This window comes from Crassostrea angulata, chromosome 6, assembly GCF_025612915.1.
Source record: "Crassostrea angulata isolate pt1a10 chromosome 6, ASM2561291v2, whole genome shotgun sequence".
NCBI classification, from domain to species: domain Eukaryota; kingdom Metazoa; phylum Mollusca; class Bivalvia; order Ostreida; family Ostreidae; genus Magallana; species Magallana angulata.
In genome coordinates, this window is record NC_069116.1 from 4,653,800 (window position 1) to 4,675,726 (window position 21,927).

A 21,927-nucleotide genomic window follows, 5' to 3' on the forward strand; every position below is an offset into this window, starting at 1 on the left:
TATCACCATAAACACATTCATCATTTGGCTGAAAACTTATTTTAATTTTTTGAACTGACTTCTTATTGTCATTTTCCTTTGCATTGTGCTTTTCGGTCATTTGCATTTGATACAGAGAAATGGAAAATAAAGAATACTACTTCATTTCAGATAAATGTAGATTGGAAATTGATAAATAGATAAAGATGATAAGATTTCGAAAGCTAACAAATAGAAGAAAGCTAACAAATAAATGGTTGACGGTTTGTTTGTCATTTTTTCATACACAATTTTATTGATTAAACTGCAAATGCAGACATGTCAGTATCATGTGTAGCTACTGTCACAGGCCACTTCATCATGATGGCTGGAGAACTGTACTTAGTATGGGAATGCAATCTTCATTCTTTTTTCACATCCTTGTATTGCGGAAATGTTAAGTACGAAAAAATTAGTCGTCAACTCAGAAAGCTTAAACTGTTTAAGTAATTTGATACACAGGATAGAACAATTTAAAGGGACTTAAAATGGTTTTTGAAAAATCGTATTCATCAAACTAAAAAAATGAAACTGAAAGTAAAACGTACAGAATCCTCAAACCTGAATCAATCCATAGTAATAACATGTAACAGGAAAAAGTGAATTAATTGTATGACGAAATAAATTCAGCTTGGACGGACGTCTCCGTTGTGTGACAAAACTTGTGGACCGTGATAAGGTATAATACCCCCAATCATTTTGTTAACACGTTTAACGATACATTGTACCTGTATTCAGGACGTACCTGTGAAACAGGCCTGTTTTTTTTAAGATGTAGATTGGCATATTGTAAGATGTAAGACAGGGTGAAGATAGTGAGCCGTGATACGATGCTATTATGTTCTTATTCACCAGTTCAACCGAACATAAATTATTTATAAAATAAAACGCAAACACAAAATTTATAGGACGAGCTCGCATGCGCGAACGCAACAGGCTTTAATAATCATATGCATGTATATAGTACAGATTTAAGTACATGGCTCTTTATCTCCTCATTCTACAGAAGAAGAAAAAATCATGTAAAAACAAAACTGACAGAAATTCAATGTTATAATTTGGGAGGGGTGGGTGGGGATAGTACGTTGCAAAGTTGCATCGAACTTCTTATAACTTAAAAAACCACGAATTCTACTTTATATGTGTGCAAGTCATGCGTAGCACGAATTAAATCACCCTATTCACCCGTAAACACCCGTGAACAGCCAATTGATATGTAATATCGACACGTCCACTTAATTCAAAACAAACACACGTGTTTTCTGTAACTTTTAAAAATATATATACATAATTTGCCTTAATTGTTTGATTTATTTAAACAACATATCAAAAAATTTTCGATCGGATTTTAATAGTAATATTTGTATATTTATATATAGAACCTGCGCCCTTGTCCAAATGTTTGTTATTAAAAAAAATGAAATAGTTTTTCATACAAATTTTACAAGAAAGTAATAATCTTTCATTTTTTAAATTCTCTTGCATTAGAATTAGCTTAGAAAACAGTGTAAATTACAAAAGTTTTCTCTACATATATATAATCAGTAAAATCATGCCCATAAACCATTTAAAAACACCCAACGATGACCAAAAGTGGCATATTCACAAGATGAGCAGAATATTCCCCTCTCTCTCAACATCTAAACCTTAAACACGAGGTCATGATTTCACAATCCAGTAGAGGCCTCATTCTTCATCCTTGTGAAGCATTCAGTTTGTATGGTGATTGCTCTTAACCAGACATGAAGATTTTTAAAGGTAAATGCAGAATCACTCTGTGCGCCTAAATAAACCCATGTTTTACAGCGTCCAAAAAATATATGCTCTACTATCGCATCAAGCTGCTTCAACTAACTCTTAAATACAAATCAACAATGCGTATAAACATTTATGCTTTTGAAAGGAAAAATGGTTTACGTTAATATCTGTACAGCATTCTTTAATGTGAACAATCAACTTCGTATCACAGTGAAAACCCCCTATAAAGTAACATTTTTTGATTTATTTTTAATTTTCATAATAACGTCAATACAGTATATTCATTTAAAGTTTGAAAATGTCATGAGTTAGAGGTAATAGAATATATCTAAATCAGTCAAAATATAATACACAAATCGAATTTGATTAACAGTAGGAATTATTTTAAAAACTGTGTGTACTACTTCTCCTTTTTTTAAGTTAGACAAAATGGGGAAAAGGTTTTTGAGTAAAAAGATAATTCTTTAAAAATTCTGCAATAGATTTTCCATCTAAAATTGAACTATAATATTTATTTGGTTATTTTGAACTTAATTATTTTTTAAAAATGACCATGTTATAGACTTTGTTTATATGGAGCCACATGCCAAAATGCGGAGTGTCATTATTTTCCTTTAATTTGTCATGGAAAGTACTATACAGACTCCAGGAAAAGTTAGGAACATTTATATCATTTCGAGGTCGATTTATGAAACAAAAACAACTATTATAGTTTGCTAACCGTTTCTTTTTTTGTTGATTGAATACTTTAAAACTTAAGCATATTGACAGTTTTACTTCATTTTTAATTCGAGTATTAACGCGGATCGGAATGTGAGTGATTTTGTAGATCACTGGCTCAAACTGTGTTAAGATTAGGCAACACCTGCACCATATTTCTGATGGCATTCGTGTTGACTGTGTGTGCAATGTTTGCCAGTGACCAAGAGTGGTGGCTGTATTTGCTACGGGCATGAAGAACTACAATACACCATTTTCTTAATAAGTTCAGAGATTTTAACTTGGAGATCGACTGAGTTATCGAAGGAATACGGAATCATTCTTTGAGTATTATGAGGTGATAATTTAGGTCGTACACAAATCCATTAAAGCCCTCAGCCCCTCGGACTTTATTGGATTTGACCACGCCCCGACCTGAATTGTTACCTCATAATAATGAAAAAAATCCTTATTATGTATAAATCCAGATTTTACAGCACGCCAATTGCCATATACATTTATGTTGCCTTTCCTATTGTTGTCGTGGTATGTGGTCCTTTCGGATTGTTGTCCTGTTGTGTACAGTGTTTGTGACCTCTGGAGTCACGTTTGAGTACCGGATTCGATGTCCTGATACTGCAGAAAAATGGCGAGAGAACTCGGAAAGCTATATTTGTGACGGCGACACCGTGTATCATTGTATGCAAAACAGAGAGGGGCGTTATGTGGTCTTCTGTGCCTCCAGCATTTGGATACAACCAGGTATCTACTTACGATATCATGTTTTAAGGTGTAATTGAAAGTTCTTTATACATATTAGATTGGTTTAAATCATCATCATCCCTCTAAATATAATAGAACCTTTTTAGGTACATAGAGGTCATACTCATGTTAGAGGTATTTTAAAAATGTATAGGTGATACACCCCAAACTTGTGTCATACAACTGTGCATTATTTATTTGCACTGTCTACTAAAGAATTACTTTAACGGAACAGCAAATTCCTTTGATACACAACAACAAAATATCTTATGAGCACAAATCAAGTGGCATATATTGACTGAGAAGCCTGTTATTCCTTGAACATATCAGGAGGAAAGATATAACAAAACAGAAAAACACATTTAAAATCATGATGGCAAAATTTACACATGCAATGGCCAAGTTTGTATTATTGCAGATTACTGTCCTGAGTTTAACAGCCGGGCGTCTGCCATTGATGTGATTCTGTGCCCAGGGGACCCAGAAAGATGTCCAGAGACCGTGTACCTGTCAAATGCAGTATACCAATGTAGGTCAATGTGCTCAGTATAAGTTGTCTTTACAGGTGAAATGTATCAGGCCGCATGCCAGTATAACATGTGTAATTTGATGTGTTTATCATCGTTTCAATTTAGCTATCAGGATAGGATAACGGTAATCATTTTCACAAGGCACGGCTGTACAAGCAACAAACCTCATTATTCATGTTGTTATTTTTAACTTACTTGTACATACCAACTGCTTAATCAAGTCTTTCTGTTCTCCGTTTCTTTTTAGTTTTTTATGCATGAATCCATTTACTTGGGAAAATGCTGAAACACACATTTCTTATATAAAAATCTACATTTTTATTTAACAAATAAGCAGTAAGTTAAAAAAATTCACCGGGATCAAATCCTGTTAAGCCCAAAGGGCTTCTCAGAAGACCAACCAAGTTCATATCCTTGTGAACTTTTTAACATTGCTGTTTAATACTTATATTTACTGTTACAAAAAGGCAAATCGTCCCAAATTGCTAAAATTACATAGTATTTATGTTTACAATAATCCACCGGACAAGCAATAAGCTTGTGACGTCATGAAAGAGTCAACATAAAATTGAATGTTTTCGTTGATTTATAAGGAAGCATAAAAGCAAATGTAAATATTTTACTTGATTTACGGAAGTTTCCTAACCCCATTGATTAAGTGAAAGCAAGGTGGACGCGCTCATGCGCTCTCACACTACTTTCTTAAAAAGTTTAATTTTAAAATATGAGCCTTGACACTTCAGAAAAACTTGTTCATACGTATAAAAGAGGTACATGGACGTCCAATGAAAACTGAACTCTAAAATTACGCTGATTCAATTTAATAAAACCTCGACACCTCAAGAATTACTTGTATATTTTACATGGGCGTCCAATAAAAAGACTAGCTATGAAAAACTTCAAGATAAATTGACTAGATCAAATAGTCACATCTATACATCTTACCATAAAAAGGATGCAATAGTATTGTTTCTCTTATTATGAAAGCTTCTCCTTTAAAAAAAAACGTAATTTCATTACAGTTCCAAGTTGCTATCGACCAGAAAGCAGGTAAGCTTCACAATTTCGATATCACTGTGAACTTACATATTTCTTCTTTGAAACAAAAGATAGATCCTTTACAACTTGACATAAATGTAAGGAAAAAAGTAAAGATGTTTCAAGTAGTTATAAGAAAAATTAGAACATAAAGCTGTCTTGATTGTAAAAACGGTTTCTTGTCATAATGAATCATTTTGCAAGGTTTGTAACTTACTTTTTGCAAATTTAATACTGATAGGAGTATTATTTCACCTTTCGAAATAAATATAAAAATATCAGAAACTTCCCGCAAAGAAAAACCTTTTATATGCAATGTGCATATACTGATTGTAATAATAAAACAGAAATTAAGTACTCTTCTTCGAAAGTCATATCGTTTATTTTAGCTTCAGAATAACTACACTTTTACCAGCAACCGCAAAAACAACAACTTGGAAGTAAGTCAATTTTCAATCAATCTTGAAAGTTTTTATTTGACTTTTAAAAAATAGTCTTTTTAGATTTTTCCTGTTTAAATGCTGTTCTTTGTTTTTATCATAATTTAACAAATGTTTTATTATTTACAAGTGCATTATTTAGAAACATTCCCTGAATGTGGTATTTATAGAGGATGGTATCGCCATTTGAAAAAAAACCTTTCGAAAGAAATATTGCGCTTTGACGCGTTATGATTGAAATAGAAGCTAGGAAAAGTAAATCAATAATTTTCAAATGAAATATCATGAGATCATCATAAAGTTTAAGTAAGTTCCCATTTCATTGATACCATACACAAATTCATGGGAAGCAAATACTCCATTCGTGTGAACAAAATTTACTTGGGTTTGAAGGTAATTTGTGAGATTTTTATCTACATGATTGTTTCCTTTCATGAGAATTATGTTCATGTTTACTATGTTAAATCTGTAGCTATTGTAAGAGCCTAAACGCACAGGCACCTGACGTTTTATATTTTTCTCATAATAAAAAATATATACCTTCTACCTAATAACAATAAGAAATATATACCCGGTTTAAAAATGGCGGCGATGTGTACATTACGTATTATTAGAAAAAGAGGGTATATATTTTTGATTCTGATGACGACAGGTAATGATACATAAATTACTTTTTCTTTTCTTTTCTTTTTTTGATTTTCAGTCCAACCTTGAGTACCAATGTTTCACAAATTCCAAGAGTACACAATGAAAACGATGGGTATGTGATGCCTTACCTATTGGTGTTGAATAGTAATATGAAATCAAGTTAGTGTATGTAAATATAGACCTTAAAGAGGCATGGTCACGATTCTGGTCAAAAATTATTTTTCCAATTTTAATATTTACAATGCTTCAGAAAGGCATTTTAAAACGGCAACCCAAATTAGTGTGTCTTTTGTTGCGTTACAAGGGAGTTACAGAGTATGAAATTCTTCGCTATGTAAACAAAGCGTTTGTTTACATTTTGAATGTTAAAGTAACAATTTCAGTTTTCAACCTAAAACGATTGAGTTAAACATTAGGAACTGTTTATCTATATCTAAAAAATAAAATAAAACGATAGACAAATAAGCTGAAAAAAAGAAGATTTTTACTGGTATATTGAACCTATATAAACAAAAACAGGGCACGAGCCTTGTTTACATGACAGAAAATTCTGAGCGCTGTATCTTGCTTATAACTCTACGAATGACTCTCAAATTTAATTTGATCATTAGAAATGCATTTCTAAAGCATTTTTACTAATAAAAACATTAAAATAGAGTTTAACCAAAATCGTGTCCATGCCCATTTAAGGACAAGTGCCTGTGAAGGATAACTTTTTTTTTTTTTACATCAGAGTATACCCATGTGTTTATAACATAAAACCTCTAATATCACACTAAAATATTTAGATTAATATTGAGGAATAATGGTAGAAAAGTGATAGTTACAGCGCAGTATGCTTTGTTTTGTCTTTGTTTTTTAAATTGCTCTTGTTTTAATATGTTATTGGTGCTTATATATTTGTTTAAGGTCCGTCAGAGGGATGGTGGTATCTATCATTATAGGAGTCATCGTTCCTTTTGCCGTTTTAGGTTTTCTTTGTTTCTGTTTTAAACATAGAAAGAGAGAAACCAGCAAAGGTAGTCTCATTTTTAATGGCGATAATTAGTGTTAGCAATTTTTGCGATGAGTATGTGCTTGATCAAAAAAAAATTTCGTTTAATATGAGGATTTTTATTTAATTTGAAATAATCATTCTCGGGATTTTTGTAAAATCGCTAGACATAAGAATCAGCTTAAATGGTATGTGAACAACATACTAGTACCTTATGTCATCATATATATACACTTGACATCAAGGGTAAATACTGACCGTTACAATTTCTTTTTTAGCTATTCCAAAGTATGAACTCAACATGCAACCATTATTTATAGAGGGTATCTACAACGTTTATAGTATCTACACCAAAATGCTATTTATATTATTATTTAGTTTTTGTAATTGATCAGTTTATTGATAATTTTTTTCTTAATACCCCATTGTGTAGAGGAAACCTCTTTACTCAAATCTGAGGACGACAGACATACTGAGAATCAAGAGATTTTTAAAGTTGATGAACAAACAAACAGTGAAATTAAAGATACTATTGGAGAAAAAAAACCTGAAGGTATTAATTTAGAACGAAATGTCTAAAAAAAAAAAAGTTATCTACCATTTAGTAGATTTTTTTTGATTTTGTTGTAATGAACGTTTTTCTATATTTTTGTTAAAACAGCATATTATTAACGTGTGTTTCAGATTTATTTTGCAAACCAAAAGACTATAACAAAGTAGTTGATACTATAAAAAGTGACGGCGTTACACTGCTTATTGGGAAATCTGGAAGCGGCAAAACAACCATGGCAAGCTTCTTAGCAAAGACCGAGTTCAAAGAATACAAAACTACTTACATGAAACCTAAAGAAACAAACGTTCCGAAAGTAAATAAAGAAAAAACGCTCATTCTATGGGACGACTGCTTAGGTGTGTGGAATACGACAAATAGGACAGATGACCGAGTGTTTGAGTCTTTGATACGACTGATTCAGTTAGTGAAAGATAACTCTGAGAAGATGAAGGCTATTGTTTGTATTGACAGTTCATCCGTCGATGAAAATCAATTAAACAAGTTAAAAGATGATGTATTTTGTTCAGATTTAGACAAATCCTATGAATCACAATTGGAAAAGGAACATTTTAGATATTCTTTAAATCTGAAAATACCAGTTGTAAGAGTTTCTGCGGATGTTGGTTTCCCCTTACTCGTCCATTTAATTAAAATAGGATTTTGCGCTCAAGAGGAGAGTTCTTCTTCAAGGCTTTTAGAGGAACCAGTCGCTTATATACGTGATGACATTGACAGTATTTTAGTTAAACAGAGTGAAGATTATGTAACGTTAATCTATGCTATCAGTAACAGTTCAACAATTCATTTGAAGAAAACTAATAGAAAATTATTGTACAAAATACAGAGAGAATGTCATGGGATTTTACATAGAAAGACTGGCGACACACATCCATCAAGCGATTCAGAAGCGGAGGAAAACACAACTGAAGGGACTTGTGAAAAAGCTGATCATAATAGGAATATAAACAATGATTCTACAGAAGGAAGTCGTGAGGAAGTTGGGTCTGAAGGAAGTGAAAACCTAAAACTAAATAACAGAACAAGTTTTTTTGATAAAATACAAGTTAAAGGTACAGAAAAGGGTAACGTAACCAAACACATGAAAATTCATATTACTGACAACTTGCTGAGATATCTTGTTGTAAGTGATGAAACATCCGTATACAAGTTTCGTCATCGGTTCCTGGCCGAGTGTATTCTGCGCTATCACATCGAACACGTAGGGAGAGAAACTGTACTGATGGAGGGCCCCGAGGAAGTACGAACGGCTGTTGAACATCTATCAGAAATATATCAGGAGCAATCAAATAATACTTCATGTTGAATTGTTCTTATTAATTGTTGTAATTGATCAACGAAATCTAATATATGTTTTCACTTCACATTAGTTAAGATTAATACCTGTGCCTTTTTTGTCCATTATAAGGTCATTATTTCTTATTAGTAAAGAAGAAAATGCAACAATATACTCAAAAGCAGTGTAATTCAGATGTGGATTCTTAAGAATTCCAAAGAACTTGTAGAAAATTTAAAATCCTAAAAATTTACTACAACCAATAGCAACAAAACATATGTCTTTTCTACACTTTATACAACCAACCCTACGATAAATCAAAGTCCAGGCTTAAAAAAAAATGGATCACGTAAATTTTTCTACCTTGTCATCAGTCATTTGCAAAACTATTTTGCTAAAAACCATTTGAATCGTTCACAGCAGTACTCTCAAGTAGACATGAAAAAGATGCTTGAGTTTCTGATAGACAACATCTATGTTGTTTTATGGAAATTAGATCTTCCAAAAATATGTTGGAATTCCCATGGGTACCAACTGCGCCCCACTGTTAGCAGACCTATTTTTGTATGTATATGAAGCAGAAATTATTCAAAAACGTGTACGTGAAAATAATAAATCACTCACTATGGCATTCAGCTCAACATATAGGTATATCGACGACTTATTGTGAATTAACAGTTGTTACTCTCCTACCTACGTAGAATCGATATATCCAAGTGAACTTGAAATAAAAAAAAATACCACAGAATCTGCGTCATCTGTTTCATATATATTTGGATATTTTACTTGAAATGGGCATTGATGGTACCCTAAGATCAAAACTTAATGATAAACGTGATGACTTCATTTTTTCTAAGGTCAACTTTCTTTACTTGTAGCAATATACCTTTATCACCTGCATATGGAGTTTTTTCTCTCGGTTAATTCGATACTTAAGGGCGTGCTCTACAAATGAACAGTTCATGTTAAAAACAAAAATATTAATGTGCACTGTTGCTAGTCAACCTATAGTAGCATTAAATTTTACTTTCAAATGACTAGGTCAATAACCTACGTTTCATGCTTAAAACCTAGATTGCTTTTTAAAAAACCGTCAAAATTGTCCACTCTAATCAAGTATTCCTTTACTTTGAAATTATTTTTCACTTGAAGAAATCTTGCTCACTTGAACTTCAATCTAGAGCTGATTTAATCTAGGATGTTGCTTCTTATATATCCTAAATCTATCAAGTGATTCCTGAGAGTTTAATGACACATATACAGAAACAACAAATAAACATACATGTAACTTGATGAAATTCGTAACTAGTAACTGATTTCACTATGGACGTAAATTTGAAATTAACAAGACTTAAAGTCAAAGAGCAACCTTTAAAAATACCCGAGTCATTGCATGGTAATGCCCTGTATGTAGTAACAATGATTAAAAGAGATATCATAATTTGAACGAAATATCTTAATTGTCCCCCGCCGCAACGCGGAGCGGTGATATAGAAATGCCGGGCGTCCGTCCGTGTGTCCGTTTGTCTGTGCTTCCGTGTGTCCGTGCGTCCGTCCGTCACACTTTTTTGTAAGCGCTTTAATGCCTACAAAGTTTGACGGATTTTCATTAAATTTATACCAAATGTTTATACTACTAATACCTTGGTCAAGTTCGAAAATCAGCATTGGTCGATACTTTTTGTTGGAGTTATGGGACTTTGACCACAATAATGACTCCGTTTTATCCAAAAATTGACCTTGTAAGCGCTCTCATGCCTACAAATTTTGACGGATTTTCATTAAATTTATACCAAATGTTTATACCACTAATACCTTGGTCAAGTTCGAAAATCAGCATTGGTCGATAGACTCGATACTAGTATACTGCTTGACCGGCGGGGGACCCAGGAATTCTATTCTTGTTTATGATTTATGTACATTTATGTATATAAAGGATAACGTTTGCTCAGACAATAAAAACATTTTTTTTTTGTATTATAGACCTCTGGCTGGATTTTTAAAATTGTGTTTATATTAAGTATAACTAGTAAATTAACTCTTCAAAGAAGAAGAGGAAATACATTAAAAAGGAAATAAAGTTAAATAGTGATGAGCACAGGTAACTGAAAATTAAAAACCAAATTAAAAAAATTACGAAGTTCAAATCATTTATCATTTTCTGAATTCTATCCACTTTTGATTCAATATTACAAAAATAAAATTCCAAAATCTTATGATTAGATCTCAAAACCAGTAAAAATGGTATATCTCTTGTCTTTATTCTACTTGCAATTAAAATATACGAGATCAATGGTCAATTTTTGATGCAGACTAGAGTATTTTTCAGTTTTCCCATGCGGTATGCTACTATATGTATACTAGTGAATTGATACACTTGAAGAAATCAACTAATTTAAGTGAAACTATTGCTACTTATTTAATCAGAGATTCCTTTGTTTTACCCATATGTCTACATATTTTGTTTTTTTTAAATTTTCTTACAATAATCAAATTAAATAATGTATATCATTAATTTGATTAATTGCTATTTGTGCACTATGTTGATGACATTGAACTTTGCAATAATCCGATTTAACAATTCAAACTCTGAGAATAACTTCAAACTTTAAATGCTTTATAGGCAAACATGCATCTGTCAGCAAATACTTCAGGTTCTGTGATTTTGAGAGAACATCATCTCTTTGAATGTTTTGCTACTCAACAAATTTGACAACGCATAATATTTACCAAGACAACATCAACTTTTAGGAGCAACACTAGGCAATCTTTAGTAGGAGCTTTTAGAAAAAGATATAGTATAGCATTGATATACATGTATATAAAGCTATCATATTAACAAATAAGCCAACTATGGCTTTTTGTATTCCCGTTGTAGCAGTCATTTGAACGTTAAATCTAGTAGTAATTATACACTTTAGAAGGGAAGAAATTCGTTCCTTACTGTGGACCCTCTTATACAAGCATCTGACCACAAAATGCAGAGCTAAAGGAGTTCTTATTGTAACACCTTGACACCCTTTGACTTTGCCCTTAAGCATAGACCAGACCACACCTGAATCTGCATGTATATACAAACAATCTGGAGGCGATCCAAGGTATCCTATTTCAATTTGATTTTCAAAAATTCATTTATTGCTGCCCTCAAGTGGATAGATCTTGAAACTGAATTATGATAGAGTTTGTGTAAATAGTATTATCATTAAGCAAATATTTTTGTTATGATGTTGTCATGCAACCAAATTTCAGAAATCAAACAATGTATGGACGTAAAAACATAACGATGGACTGAGATAATGTCTATTTTTTTCATCTTGAAAAAATATTTAAGAAAATGCTCATACATATTTATATTTAAAAATAAAGAAATTCATTTTCACCCCACATTTTTTATAGATGTAACATTTAATATTTGACTAAGATTCTAAAAAAAACTGGTCAGTTTTAAACGATCATAGACATACTGAATGACAAATTTATACAGGAGATATGAAATATTACTATAAAATAATTATTTTTCAAAAGAATTTCTCAGAAATTGCGATGTTTCATGCATGCAATTAAAAACGTCATTCTAATAAATGCTGCATTGGGAATAATATTCACCTGTCGATTTATATGCCAAAACAAACACTGAAGTCGGCCTTTATTGTTTTAATCGGAGCTAATCTCAACAACGGTGATATTTCTTCGATTGGTCCTGTTCTGTCAATAACAATCCAAAATTTATCAAATTCATGAAGATTAACAAAGAGTTTTGATAAAGACTCATCTCAGTCCGGAGAATCTGTATCCCACAAATAGGAGCTCAACCGGACAATATTTAAGAAGGATACTTGTATTCTTTATAACAAGAAATCAAAGGTAAAGTCCTTATTTTTTCATATAATCATAAATCTTAATTATATCAGGTAAATATAAAAAAAAACCATTTAAGGTGTTCCATAGAAAACCCATCTCAACATTCTGTTTCCTTAACGAGTTTTCTTCAATTTGTCTTTTTATAAAAAATTTAATATAAAAGGTTTATTCACCATCAATATTCTGATGAAAATGTATTTGATAAAACAGCCAGCTCTCAAAATTGAACTGAACTGTAGATGTATTCGACAGTCAAACTGAATTTTAGGTGCACCAATAAGCATTACATATATTATTTGACGTTTTATGTATTTCGTATCTGTGCTGTTTGCAACAAAAGAATAAACAAGAGGCCCAATGGGCCACATCGCAACACTGGCTTTTTATGGTCGTTCAAAGGATATTGTGCCATGTGGCTCCTCGGTAGATTAACCAAAAATGAATATCCGAATTTTACAATTATTTTAGCATATACCTAATCTTTGGCATATTTACCTTAATGGACTACCATTTTTACCGAAAATAAGATTATATGCAATAAAAATAACTAAATTTTAAGTTGGTGGTCACGGTCAACTTCCAGTTCCCTCTATTTTAGCCCCCCCCCCCCATCACTTTATAAAAAGATTTAAATACATAAGAGCATAAAGGTACACTTTCTCCCTCCACTACTAACTAGTTATTGTATTTTATTTTAAAAAAAAATACTATATGTGAAAGAAGAAAAGTGTACCTCAATGCACCAGAATTAATGCGCTCAATTCCTCAAATTAAAAGCTTTCACAAATTTAATTGGCCTTCTCCATTATAAACGATTGTCATTTACCAGGCATGGATTCATTTCGTATGATGTTTCATATCCTTACTCACCTGATTGAAGAATAAACTTAACTGAAACATGTTGTCACATATGTTAAAGAGCTATAATTCAAATCAATGTATTGGCAGGCATGCCGCTTTATTGTACCAAGGTCCACCGATTATTTTCATCTTTATTAAAAAACAACAAATGTCTGCAAACAAATATGATTTTCCGTTGCAATGATTTTTTAAGAACAGCGATAATGCTTTTATTCTCATAATAATAATGTGTTAGGTCTATGGAAACTGTTTAAAAGACGTTGTTTTCGTATACTTGTGTTCAAAAAACTACAAAAAGAAGATGGGAGAATAAGATGGTACAACTGTCCATTTGGTTTAGTCGTAAAATACAACTTCAAAATTAACATTTTTTTTTTATCAAATATATTTGATATGTTATAATACAAGTTTACAAAAGGGTAATTTCTAACTACATTCAGTTTGAAATTTTTCAAAAAATGATAAGAAAAAAATAATTAGGTTTATAAACCCTAAAGTGTTGGTGGTATCGAACCTACAACCTAAAAACCTATGTTCTTTAAAGTTACCTAATGTCTGGTGCTCTAACCACTAAGCCATTTTATTCACAACAAAGTGTGTTGTTAAAATACTTTATGAGACGTTGGCCACGAATTTACGGACTTGTATTATTTTTCTAAAATGTTCAATTGTTGGGCTACAAAATAACAATTTTAAAGTATAGTGGGTCATCTCTCCACATTTTTTGTTGATTAAAATCGGTTTAAAGTCCATTAAACCGCATTTAGACTATACCAAAAATATGGAGCTCAGACCCACCATATAAAAGAAAAGGCATTGAAGTTATAAAAATGACATAATTTGGAGGTTTTGAGACACATACTCCAGTTTGAATCAACCTATTACAAGTATTTAAAATACTTAAGGGTTACAAACTGATGTTAAGTTGAATATGCATCGTTTTTTATTATCTGTAAAACAATTATTAGATTTAATGATATTTTAATTTTGCAGTATCTAATCATTCCTCATATGGGCATTTTGCACGCCTTATTCACCCATCTTCTTTGTGTAGATTTTATGCAATTCATCGTCGAAGAAGGTGCACCAGAAAGGAGTTACAGCATATCATCCTTTTGGCAAGACATTTCTATTGATCAATCAAATTTCAGTGTCAATCGTAGAATTATAAGCAAGATACATAACTTGGTATTTCCTATTCAGAATGAACAAAAGCATGGCCTCATTTATGTGAGCAAAGCTCTGTATCTTGCTTATAATTCGAAACTTGACACAGCTGAATACGGTTAGTAAAGAGAAAATTGTAAACAATTAAAACAAAAGAAACATGCACTAAATTAAACACAAAGAAAGAGCACAATATATTTTTTCATAATAAATTTATACCTTTATATTTCTAGCGGCAAAAACAATCTCCGTTTAGATTGAAAATGCAGAGAGAATCTTAACAAAACACGTTTCATTATAATCAACCATAACGTAGAGATCGTACCGAATTACCAATAGAATGTATCGTATTTATAATATAATATGTTGTTAGTGCATCAGATTTTGTTTATTTTGCACAGGTAAACAATTAACCGTCTGATTGACCGAAGTCTATATTTTGATACGTAAAAATTCCAAAATACAGGCGATATTTCCATAAAGCATAAACGAAATTCAAATCAACGTAAAAACACGGTCACGAGTGAAAATGTCAACGCATGGAAAAATTTAACCATAATTCACTACACGAGATCGGCACAAATATATTTAGGCATGTTTCAAGTATCCCTTCGTACGTAAACCGTTGCACAACAGGCAAATTTATCTTTGTCAGTTTGACCCGTTTGTCATTCGTCAACATTCAAACATGGCTGCTTTATATAAAGAACTTTCGTTTTCGATATGGAATACCGAACCCGAAGTTGAAAACTGATTATCTCTTTATTTTTATTTTCGTAAGTTACTCAAATTTGACACAGAATTCGCCGATAATTTTTCCACTTTTTATTTTCCTTTACATAAGGATTAGTTATGCAAAATTAATTTGAATTTGACTCAGTAGTTCTTGAGAAGAAGATTTATTAAAATGCAACCCCTTTTCCTACAGTTTCGATGTTTTCTCCGCTTTGAATAAAGATCGGTCTTTCATTTCTGCAATTTATTTTTGCCTTCTCATAAGGATGCTTTGTGTCAAATTTGGTTGAAATTGGCCCAGCGGTTTTAGAGAAGAAGTTCAAAATGTAAAATGTTTACAGATGGACAGACGTACGGACGGACAGACGGACGACGGACAAAATGTGATCAGCATAGCTTTCTTGAGCTTTCAGCTCAGGTGAGCTAAAAAAAGGATATAACTGCTCGAGATATGAATACATATAAATAAAGCATGTGGTTGTTTGTAATATGACTAAGGTGGCTCAGTGGTCAGCAACTCAACTATTATAACTGCCTGACATTTTTATATGCAAAGATTTTAGCCATATACTAACATTTGGTGTAGAAATAGAAAACACACAACGAGTTGGATAAAAATCATATACCATCGCAAATCATGAGAGATTCTTTTCTCACATGTTTTATCAAGTATTTTGTTTATCCCAACTTTTTCTGTAAAAATTGTGATTTTGAGCCGCACAACACATTATTTACAACACGTCAACAACGTTACGCATGGAAAAAAAAGTTCCTTGAAGTTTAACAAACAGACATTCATTTTCGAACATTTTTTTAATGAATTCATGACAAATAACTGAAACAAGATTATATGTTTCAAATTTATATCTCAACACCCCTCAACTGAATTAATTATTTACTTTTTCATTCTACGTCAATCAACCGTCTAAACCTACGTAATGATTAACTATGACGTCACGTGGCGTAAGAACACACAGTGGAATATCAAAAATTTATCCCATGAGTGATATCCACCGTATATTGGGATAAACATGTGATAATAAAAAATATTTGTTCATTATTTTCAGTGGTATTTATGCTTATTTAAATATATTTAACACTGTGCTGGATTATTATGCCATGGTGGCATGTTTGCATCCGTCTAACGTGCAACAATAATATTATGTATTAGACCATTGCTTTTAATTATGTGACATGGTTGATGTATCTCACTGTTAGGTAAGATATATACCGTTTAAAAATAAATACCTACAGGAAAATAAATTTTCCGATTGCAAAAACAGTTTTCATATAGCATAAATAGACTTCTATACAAATTAAAAGAACCTTTTGTAGGAATTTAGATTCTGACAAGATCAAAATAAAACACCAATAGGATTTTAAAAAATGCTATAAAGACTGATACTATAGGAAAACTACCTGCCTGAATAATTATTTTTTAAAAAGTACTTTTCTCCGATAGGATATAATTCCTGTATGTTCTTTAAAAAATTCTATATAATTTTTAATATTTCTCTGATAATTTTTTTATACTATGGGATATTATTAATTTTTTAGGGTAAATATCTTACCTGTCAGGTGACACATGCTAAAATAAAAGTGGCTATATACTTTGAAGGCAATGGTCTATCATTAAGTATGTATGGATTTTTACGAAGCTGCATCTAAAGCGGGTGCAAAAACGTTACCTCGGTACTGGCATAGTTATCCGACACAGTGTTATTTATATGGATTTTCATAACTTTAATATTCGTTTAGATTTCCAAAAGAGTTTGATTGTATTTTTTTTCAGATGAAGATCTACCTAATATTGTTTCCAATGTATTTTGTGCTGTCAAACCAAACTTCAACTTCCACATCACCTTTAGTAGAATTTACTAATCTTAATAATGCAACAACACCAACATCAAGCACAAGCTATATTTTATCAAATACAACGTTAATATGGAGTACTGCTCTTGACATAGGCAACTATTCAACTGAATCGTCTGTAAGCTTAACACCAATAAGTGGATCAAGTACAACCACGCAAATCCAAACAGAATCTTCCACGGCTAACTCAACATCAGGCATTGCAATCACAGCCAGTAATGCATCTTCAGAAGCAGCAGTGACACCCACATCATCTCCAGCGAACGTAACTACATCATCAAATGATGTAACTCAAACAACAAAAGTAACAGCTGTTCAAACTCCATTAACACCATCAGCACCAACATCAATATTAAAACTCATAATAACAACACAAACAACTGAAAAGTTACGCACAGTAAATCCACAAGCATCCATTCGTTCACCTTTACCAACAATATTTCTATCAACATTAGGACAAACACAAACAACCACACCACAATCATCAAAATCCTTAGCAGTGACGTCATATGTATCACAATCATCAGAACCCACAACATACACACAAGCTATAATACAATCACCAGAACCCACAACATACACACCAGCTGTAACACAATCAACAGAACCCACAACATACACATCAGCTGTAACACAATCATCAGAACCCACAACAAACACATCAGCTATAACACGATCAACAGAAACCACAACAAACACTTCAGCTGTAGCACAATCATCAGAACCCACAACAAACACTTCAGCTGTAATACAATCACCAAAACTCACAACAAACCTATTAGATGTAACACAATCATCAGAACCCACAACATACACATCAGCTGTAACACAATCATCAGAACCCACAACATACACATCAGCTGTAACACAATCACCGGAACCCACAACATACACATCAGCTGAAATACAATCATCAGAACCCACAACATACACATCAGCTGTAACACAATCAACAGAACCCACAACATACACATCAGCTGTAACACAATCATCAGAACCCACAACATACACATCAGCTGTAACACAATCATCAGAACCCACAACATACACATCAGCTGTAACACAATCATCAGAACCCACAACATACACATCAGCTGTAACACAATCATCAGAACCCATAACATACACATCAGCTGTATCACAATCACCAGAACCTACACCAAACCTATTACCTGTAACACAATCATCAGAACAAACAACATACACATCAGCTTTAACACAATCATCAGAACCCACAACAAACACCTCAGCTGTAACACAATCATCAGAACCCACAACAAACACTTCAGCTGTAATACAATCACCAAAACTCACAACAAACCTATTAGATGTAACACAATCATCAGAACCCACAACATACACATCAGCTGTAACACAATCATCAGAACCCACAACATACACATCAGCGGTAATACAATCATCAGAACCCACAACATACACATCAGCTGTAACACAATCATCAGAACCCACAACATACACATCAGCTGTATCACAATCACCAGAACCTACACCAAACCTATTAGCTGTAACACAATCAACAGAACCCAAAACAAACACATCAGCTGTAACACAATCATCAGAACCCACAACATACACATCAGCGGTAATACAATCATCAGAACCCACAACATACACATCAGCTGTAACACAATCATCAGAACCCACAACATACACATCAGCTGTAACACAATCATCAGAACCCAAAACAAACACATCAGCTGTAACACAATCATCAGAACCCACAACATACACATCAGCTGTAACACAATCACCAGAACCCATAACATACACATCAGCTGAAATACAATCATCAGAACCCACAACATACACATCAGCTGTAACACAATCATCAGAACCCACAACATACACATCAGCTGTAACACAATCATCAGAACCCACAACATACACATCAGCTGTAACACAATCATCAGAACCCACAACAATCACATCAGCTGTAACACAATCATCAGAACCCACAACATACACATCAGCTGTAACACAATCACCAGAACCCATAACATACACATCAGCTGTAATACAATCATCAGAACCCACAACAGACACATCAGCTGAAACACAATCATCAGAACCCACAACATACACATCAGCTGTAATACAATCACCAAAACTCACAACAAACCTATTAGCTGTAACACAATCATCAGAACCCACAACATACACATCAGCTGTAACACAATCATCAGAACCCACAACATACACATCAGCTGTAATACAATCATTAGAACCCATAACATACACATCAGCTGTAATACAATCATCAGAACCCACAACATACTTATCAGCTGTAACACGATCAACAGAAACCACAACAAGCACTTCAGCTGTAATACAATCACCAAAACTCACAACAAACCTACTAGGTGTAACACAATCATCAGAACCCACAACAGACACATCAGCTGTAACACAATCATCAGAACCCACAACAGACACATCAGCTGTAACACAATCATCAGAACCCACAACATACACATCAGCTGTAAAACTATCACCAGAACCCACAACATACACATCAGCTGTAACACAATCATTAGAACCCACAATAAACACATCAGCTGTAACACAATCACCAAAATCCACAACAAACACACCAGCTGTAACACAATCACCACCTTCAATAGTGACATCGTCTGTTTCACCACCAGCAAGATCGACAAAACCTACTGCGTCATCGACTAAAACAACCGAACTGAAGACGTCCTTATCCGTGGAACAAAACATAAAAACTACACATCAACCCTCTCTGGCAACAATCTCATCTAGTAAGTGTGAATATAATGTGAACTCTGCGACTACTCTCTCTAAGTTTGAAAATCATCCAACAATTACATTGTAGCATACCCATATTTAAATCAGTGATCCTTATAAAAATCAGAAATTCGCGAAATGACTCTTACAAATTCATAAAATCCACTGTTTAAAGATAGGCATTATATTTAATTTATTTACACCAAACTTTAAACTCTAACTTGCAACCAGAACAGATGTATCACTTTCTCAAAAAAAAAAGAATATAATAAGCAAATACCATTATTTGAACACAGAAGTCATTGCATGTTTCATAAATGATTCTTTAACGATATTTAGAATTAAAGGACTATGTGCGGTATGGTCAAATATCTGCCCCCGATTTCAACCAATTTTTAAATTGTATCGTATAAAAATAAAATTTTCACAAATCATTGTATAGAGGATTCCTATAACTTTGATGTTGATTTTAGTTATCATTGCTCATTCGCTGTTTATCTATGACGTCACCTAAATGACCCAATTCCCGCAAATTTGCAAACAAATGAAAATATTCTCATTTTTGCTCTATATTTTGCATTCGGAAGTATAGAGCGCAGGTCTGCTCAAGTGCGATTTTAACATATGTTTTTCTTCAGATAGTTATACACATTATACTAAAAAATGGTACTTGAGCAAGCCTGCGCTCGATGTTTCCTAGTCGAAAAACAATCGGAAAACACCCATATTTTGCCACAAATCATCAATTTATCAAAATAATGCAATCTTCATGACGTCATTACTACATTATGACGTCACTGTGGTGATAACCTTTTACACATTTATTTCCAACATGAGTTTAATTAACTATCTTTCACCTTATTTTCAAGGCTCTTTCTTAAACTTTAATTTTGGGGGCAAAAAATGCATAAAACCGCACTTAGTCCTTTTGGTTAAGCATTCCATCTTAAAACTTCTCACCATTTGTTTTATGTATGGCTTGCTTTCAGGTACAGAAGGACAGAACAGAGCTGTTAGAATAAGCAAAGGCTCATGGGAAGTGTGGATAGGGTGCGCTATAGTTCTAATGACATTACCAAGTCATCATTAATTGTAGTACATAGTACACGTGATAATGTAGAAAACAGCCTTGTAGTTTTGTTGGTAACTGCACGTTTATACACATATATTCATGTCATTTCAAAATAGGCCTAAATTGAGAGAGAGAGAGAGAGAGAGAGAGAGAGAGAGAGAGGAGATCCCTTAACTTACAGGCGGGCGAAAACGTACAAGTCAGTGATATACATGTACATTTCAGATTAAATTTGAAAGAGTGGTTTTTGTTGAACACGTAATTAAATCGTAATGATTGGTGCTGTTTGTGGGTTTGTTTGTGTTTTTTTTTTATATTTTTAATTTGTTGGATATTGTTGTTGTTACTGTTGTTCACATAGTTGTTAAAAACTAAAAAGATATCGATTTTATGGTATTTTTTGCTATTGTGTGAGAAGTGCATTATTGTATATGAACGAATATACATATTTTCCTAACAAGATGAAGTCAGTTTGTATTTCAGCTAATAGTATGTTTTGCACATCAAATATATTATAGACCTTCATGGTTTTATCAAAAATCTTTTATAAAACATTTTCATAAAAAGTAAAGGAACATGTATTGTATTTGCAATTATGAGTACATATAATTATGTAAACTGTGATAATGACGGTTAAAGAAAAGATTAGTTTTTTACGTGAGGAATCAGTAACGAAGCATCCGGTAATTTTTGCAGTGGGGAATACAAATATTCATACAAGTTATTTGCAACAGTAATAATTGTCAAATATTCTCCACAAACACCGCCACTGTCTGAAAAGACAAATGTTTGTACTTTGTATTTATGTAACGAAAACAATTTTACTAATTGGAGTACTTGTATATTTCTTTATTGA

The 21,927-nt window shown here is 32.7% G+C and overlaps 2 protein-coding genes across 3 annotated transcripts; both read left to right on the plus strand.

Moving 5' to 3' along the window:
- Window positions 1–545: 545 nt before the first annotated feature.
- LOC128190089 (uncharacterized) lies at window positions 546–9,475 on the plus strand. 2 transcript variants are annotated; one of them, XM_052861999.1, is made up of 10 exons: window positions 546–697; window positions 2,964–3,237; window positions 3,656–3,766; window positions 4,790–4,817; window positions 5,195–5,245; window positions 5,949–6,005; window positions 6,803–6,912; window positions 7,166–7,210; window positions 7,321–7,440; window positions 7,572–9,475. In XM_052861999.1, the coding sequence occupies exons 2-10, from the start codon at window positions 3,024–3,026 to the stop codon at window positions 8,762–8,764; spliced, it is 1,929 nt and encodes a 642-aa protein (XP_052717959.1). In that variant the 5' UTR covers window positions 546–697; window positions 2,964–3,023; the 3' UTR covers window positions 8,765–9,475. The 2 variants fall into 2 exon arrangements, with proteins under 2 accessions (XP_052717959.1, XP_052717960.1); XM_052862000.1 differs by lacking the exon at window positions 546–697 and having other exon boundaries at window positions 2,151–3,237.
- Window positions 9,476–10,825: 1,350 nt separating this feature from the next.
- Window positions 10,826–21,270, plus strand: LOC128190853 (uncharacterized). Its single transcript, XM_052863065.1, has 3 exons — window positions 10,826–10,835; window positions 18,772–20,013; window positions 20,989–21,270. Exons 1-3 carry the CDS (start codon window positions 10,826–10,828, stop codon window positions 21,087–21,089), a joined length of 1,353 nt encoding a protein of 450 aa, XP_052719025.1. The 3' UTR covers window positions 21,090–21,270.
- Window positions 21,271–21,927: the final 657 nt, after the last annotated feature.

What these genes read in the sequence shown, in the direction of transcription:
- LOC128190089 (XM_052861999.1), top strand. Translation starts at nt 3,024, where the DNA reads ATGTGGTCCTTTCGGATTGTTGTCCTGTTGTGTACAGTGTTTGTGACC. An exon ending in CAGCATTTGGATACAACCAG is followed by an intron (nt 3,238 to 3,655) that starts GTATCTACTTAC and finishes GTATTATTGCAG; the next exon opens with ATTACTGTCCTGAGTTTAAC. An exon ending in GCAAAAACAACAACTTGGAA is followed by an intron (nt 5,246 to 5,948) that starts GTAAGTCAATTT and finishes TTTGATTTTCAG; the next exon opens with TCCAACCTTGAGTACCAATG.
- LOC128190853 (XM_052863065.1), top strand. An exon ending in TCTGGCAACAATCTCATCTA is followed by an intron (nt 20,014 to 20,988) that starts GTAAGTGTGAAT and finishes GCTTGCTTTCAG; the next exon opens with GTACAGAAGGACAGAACAGA.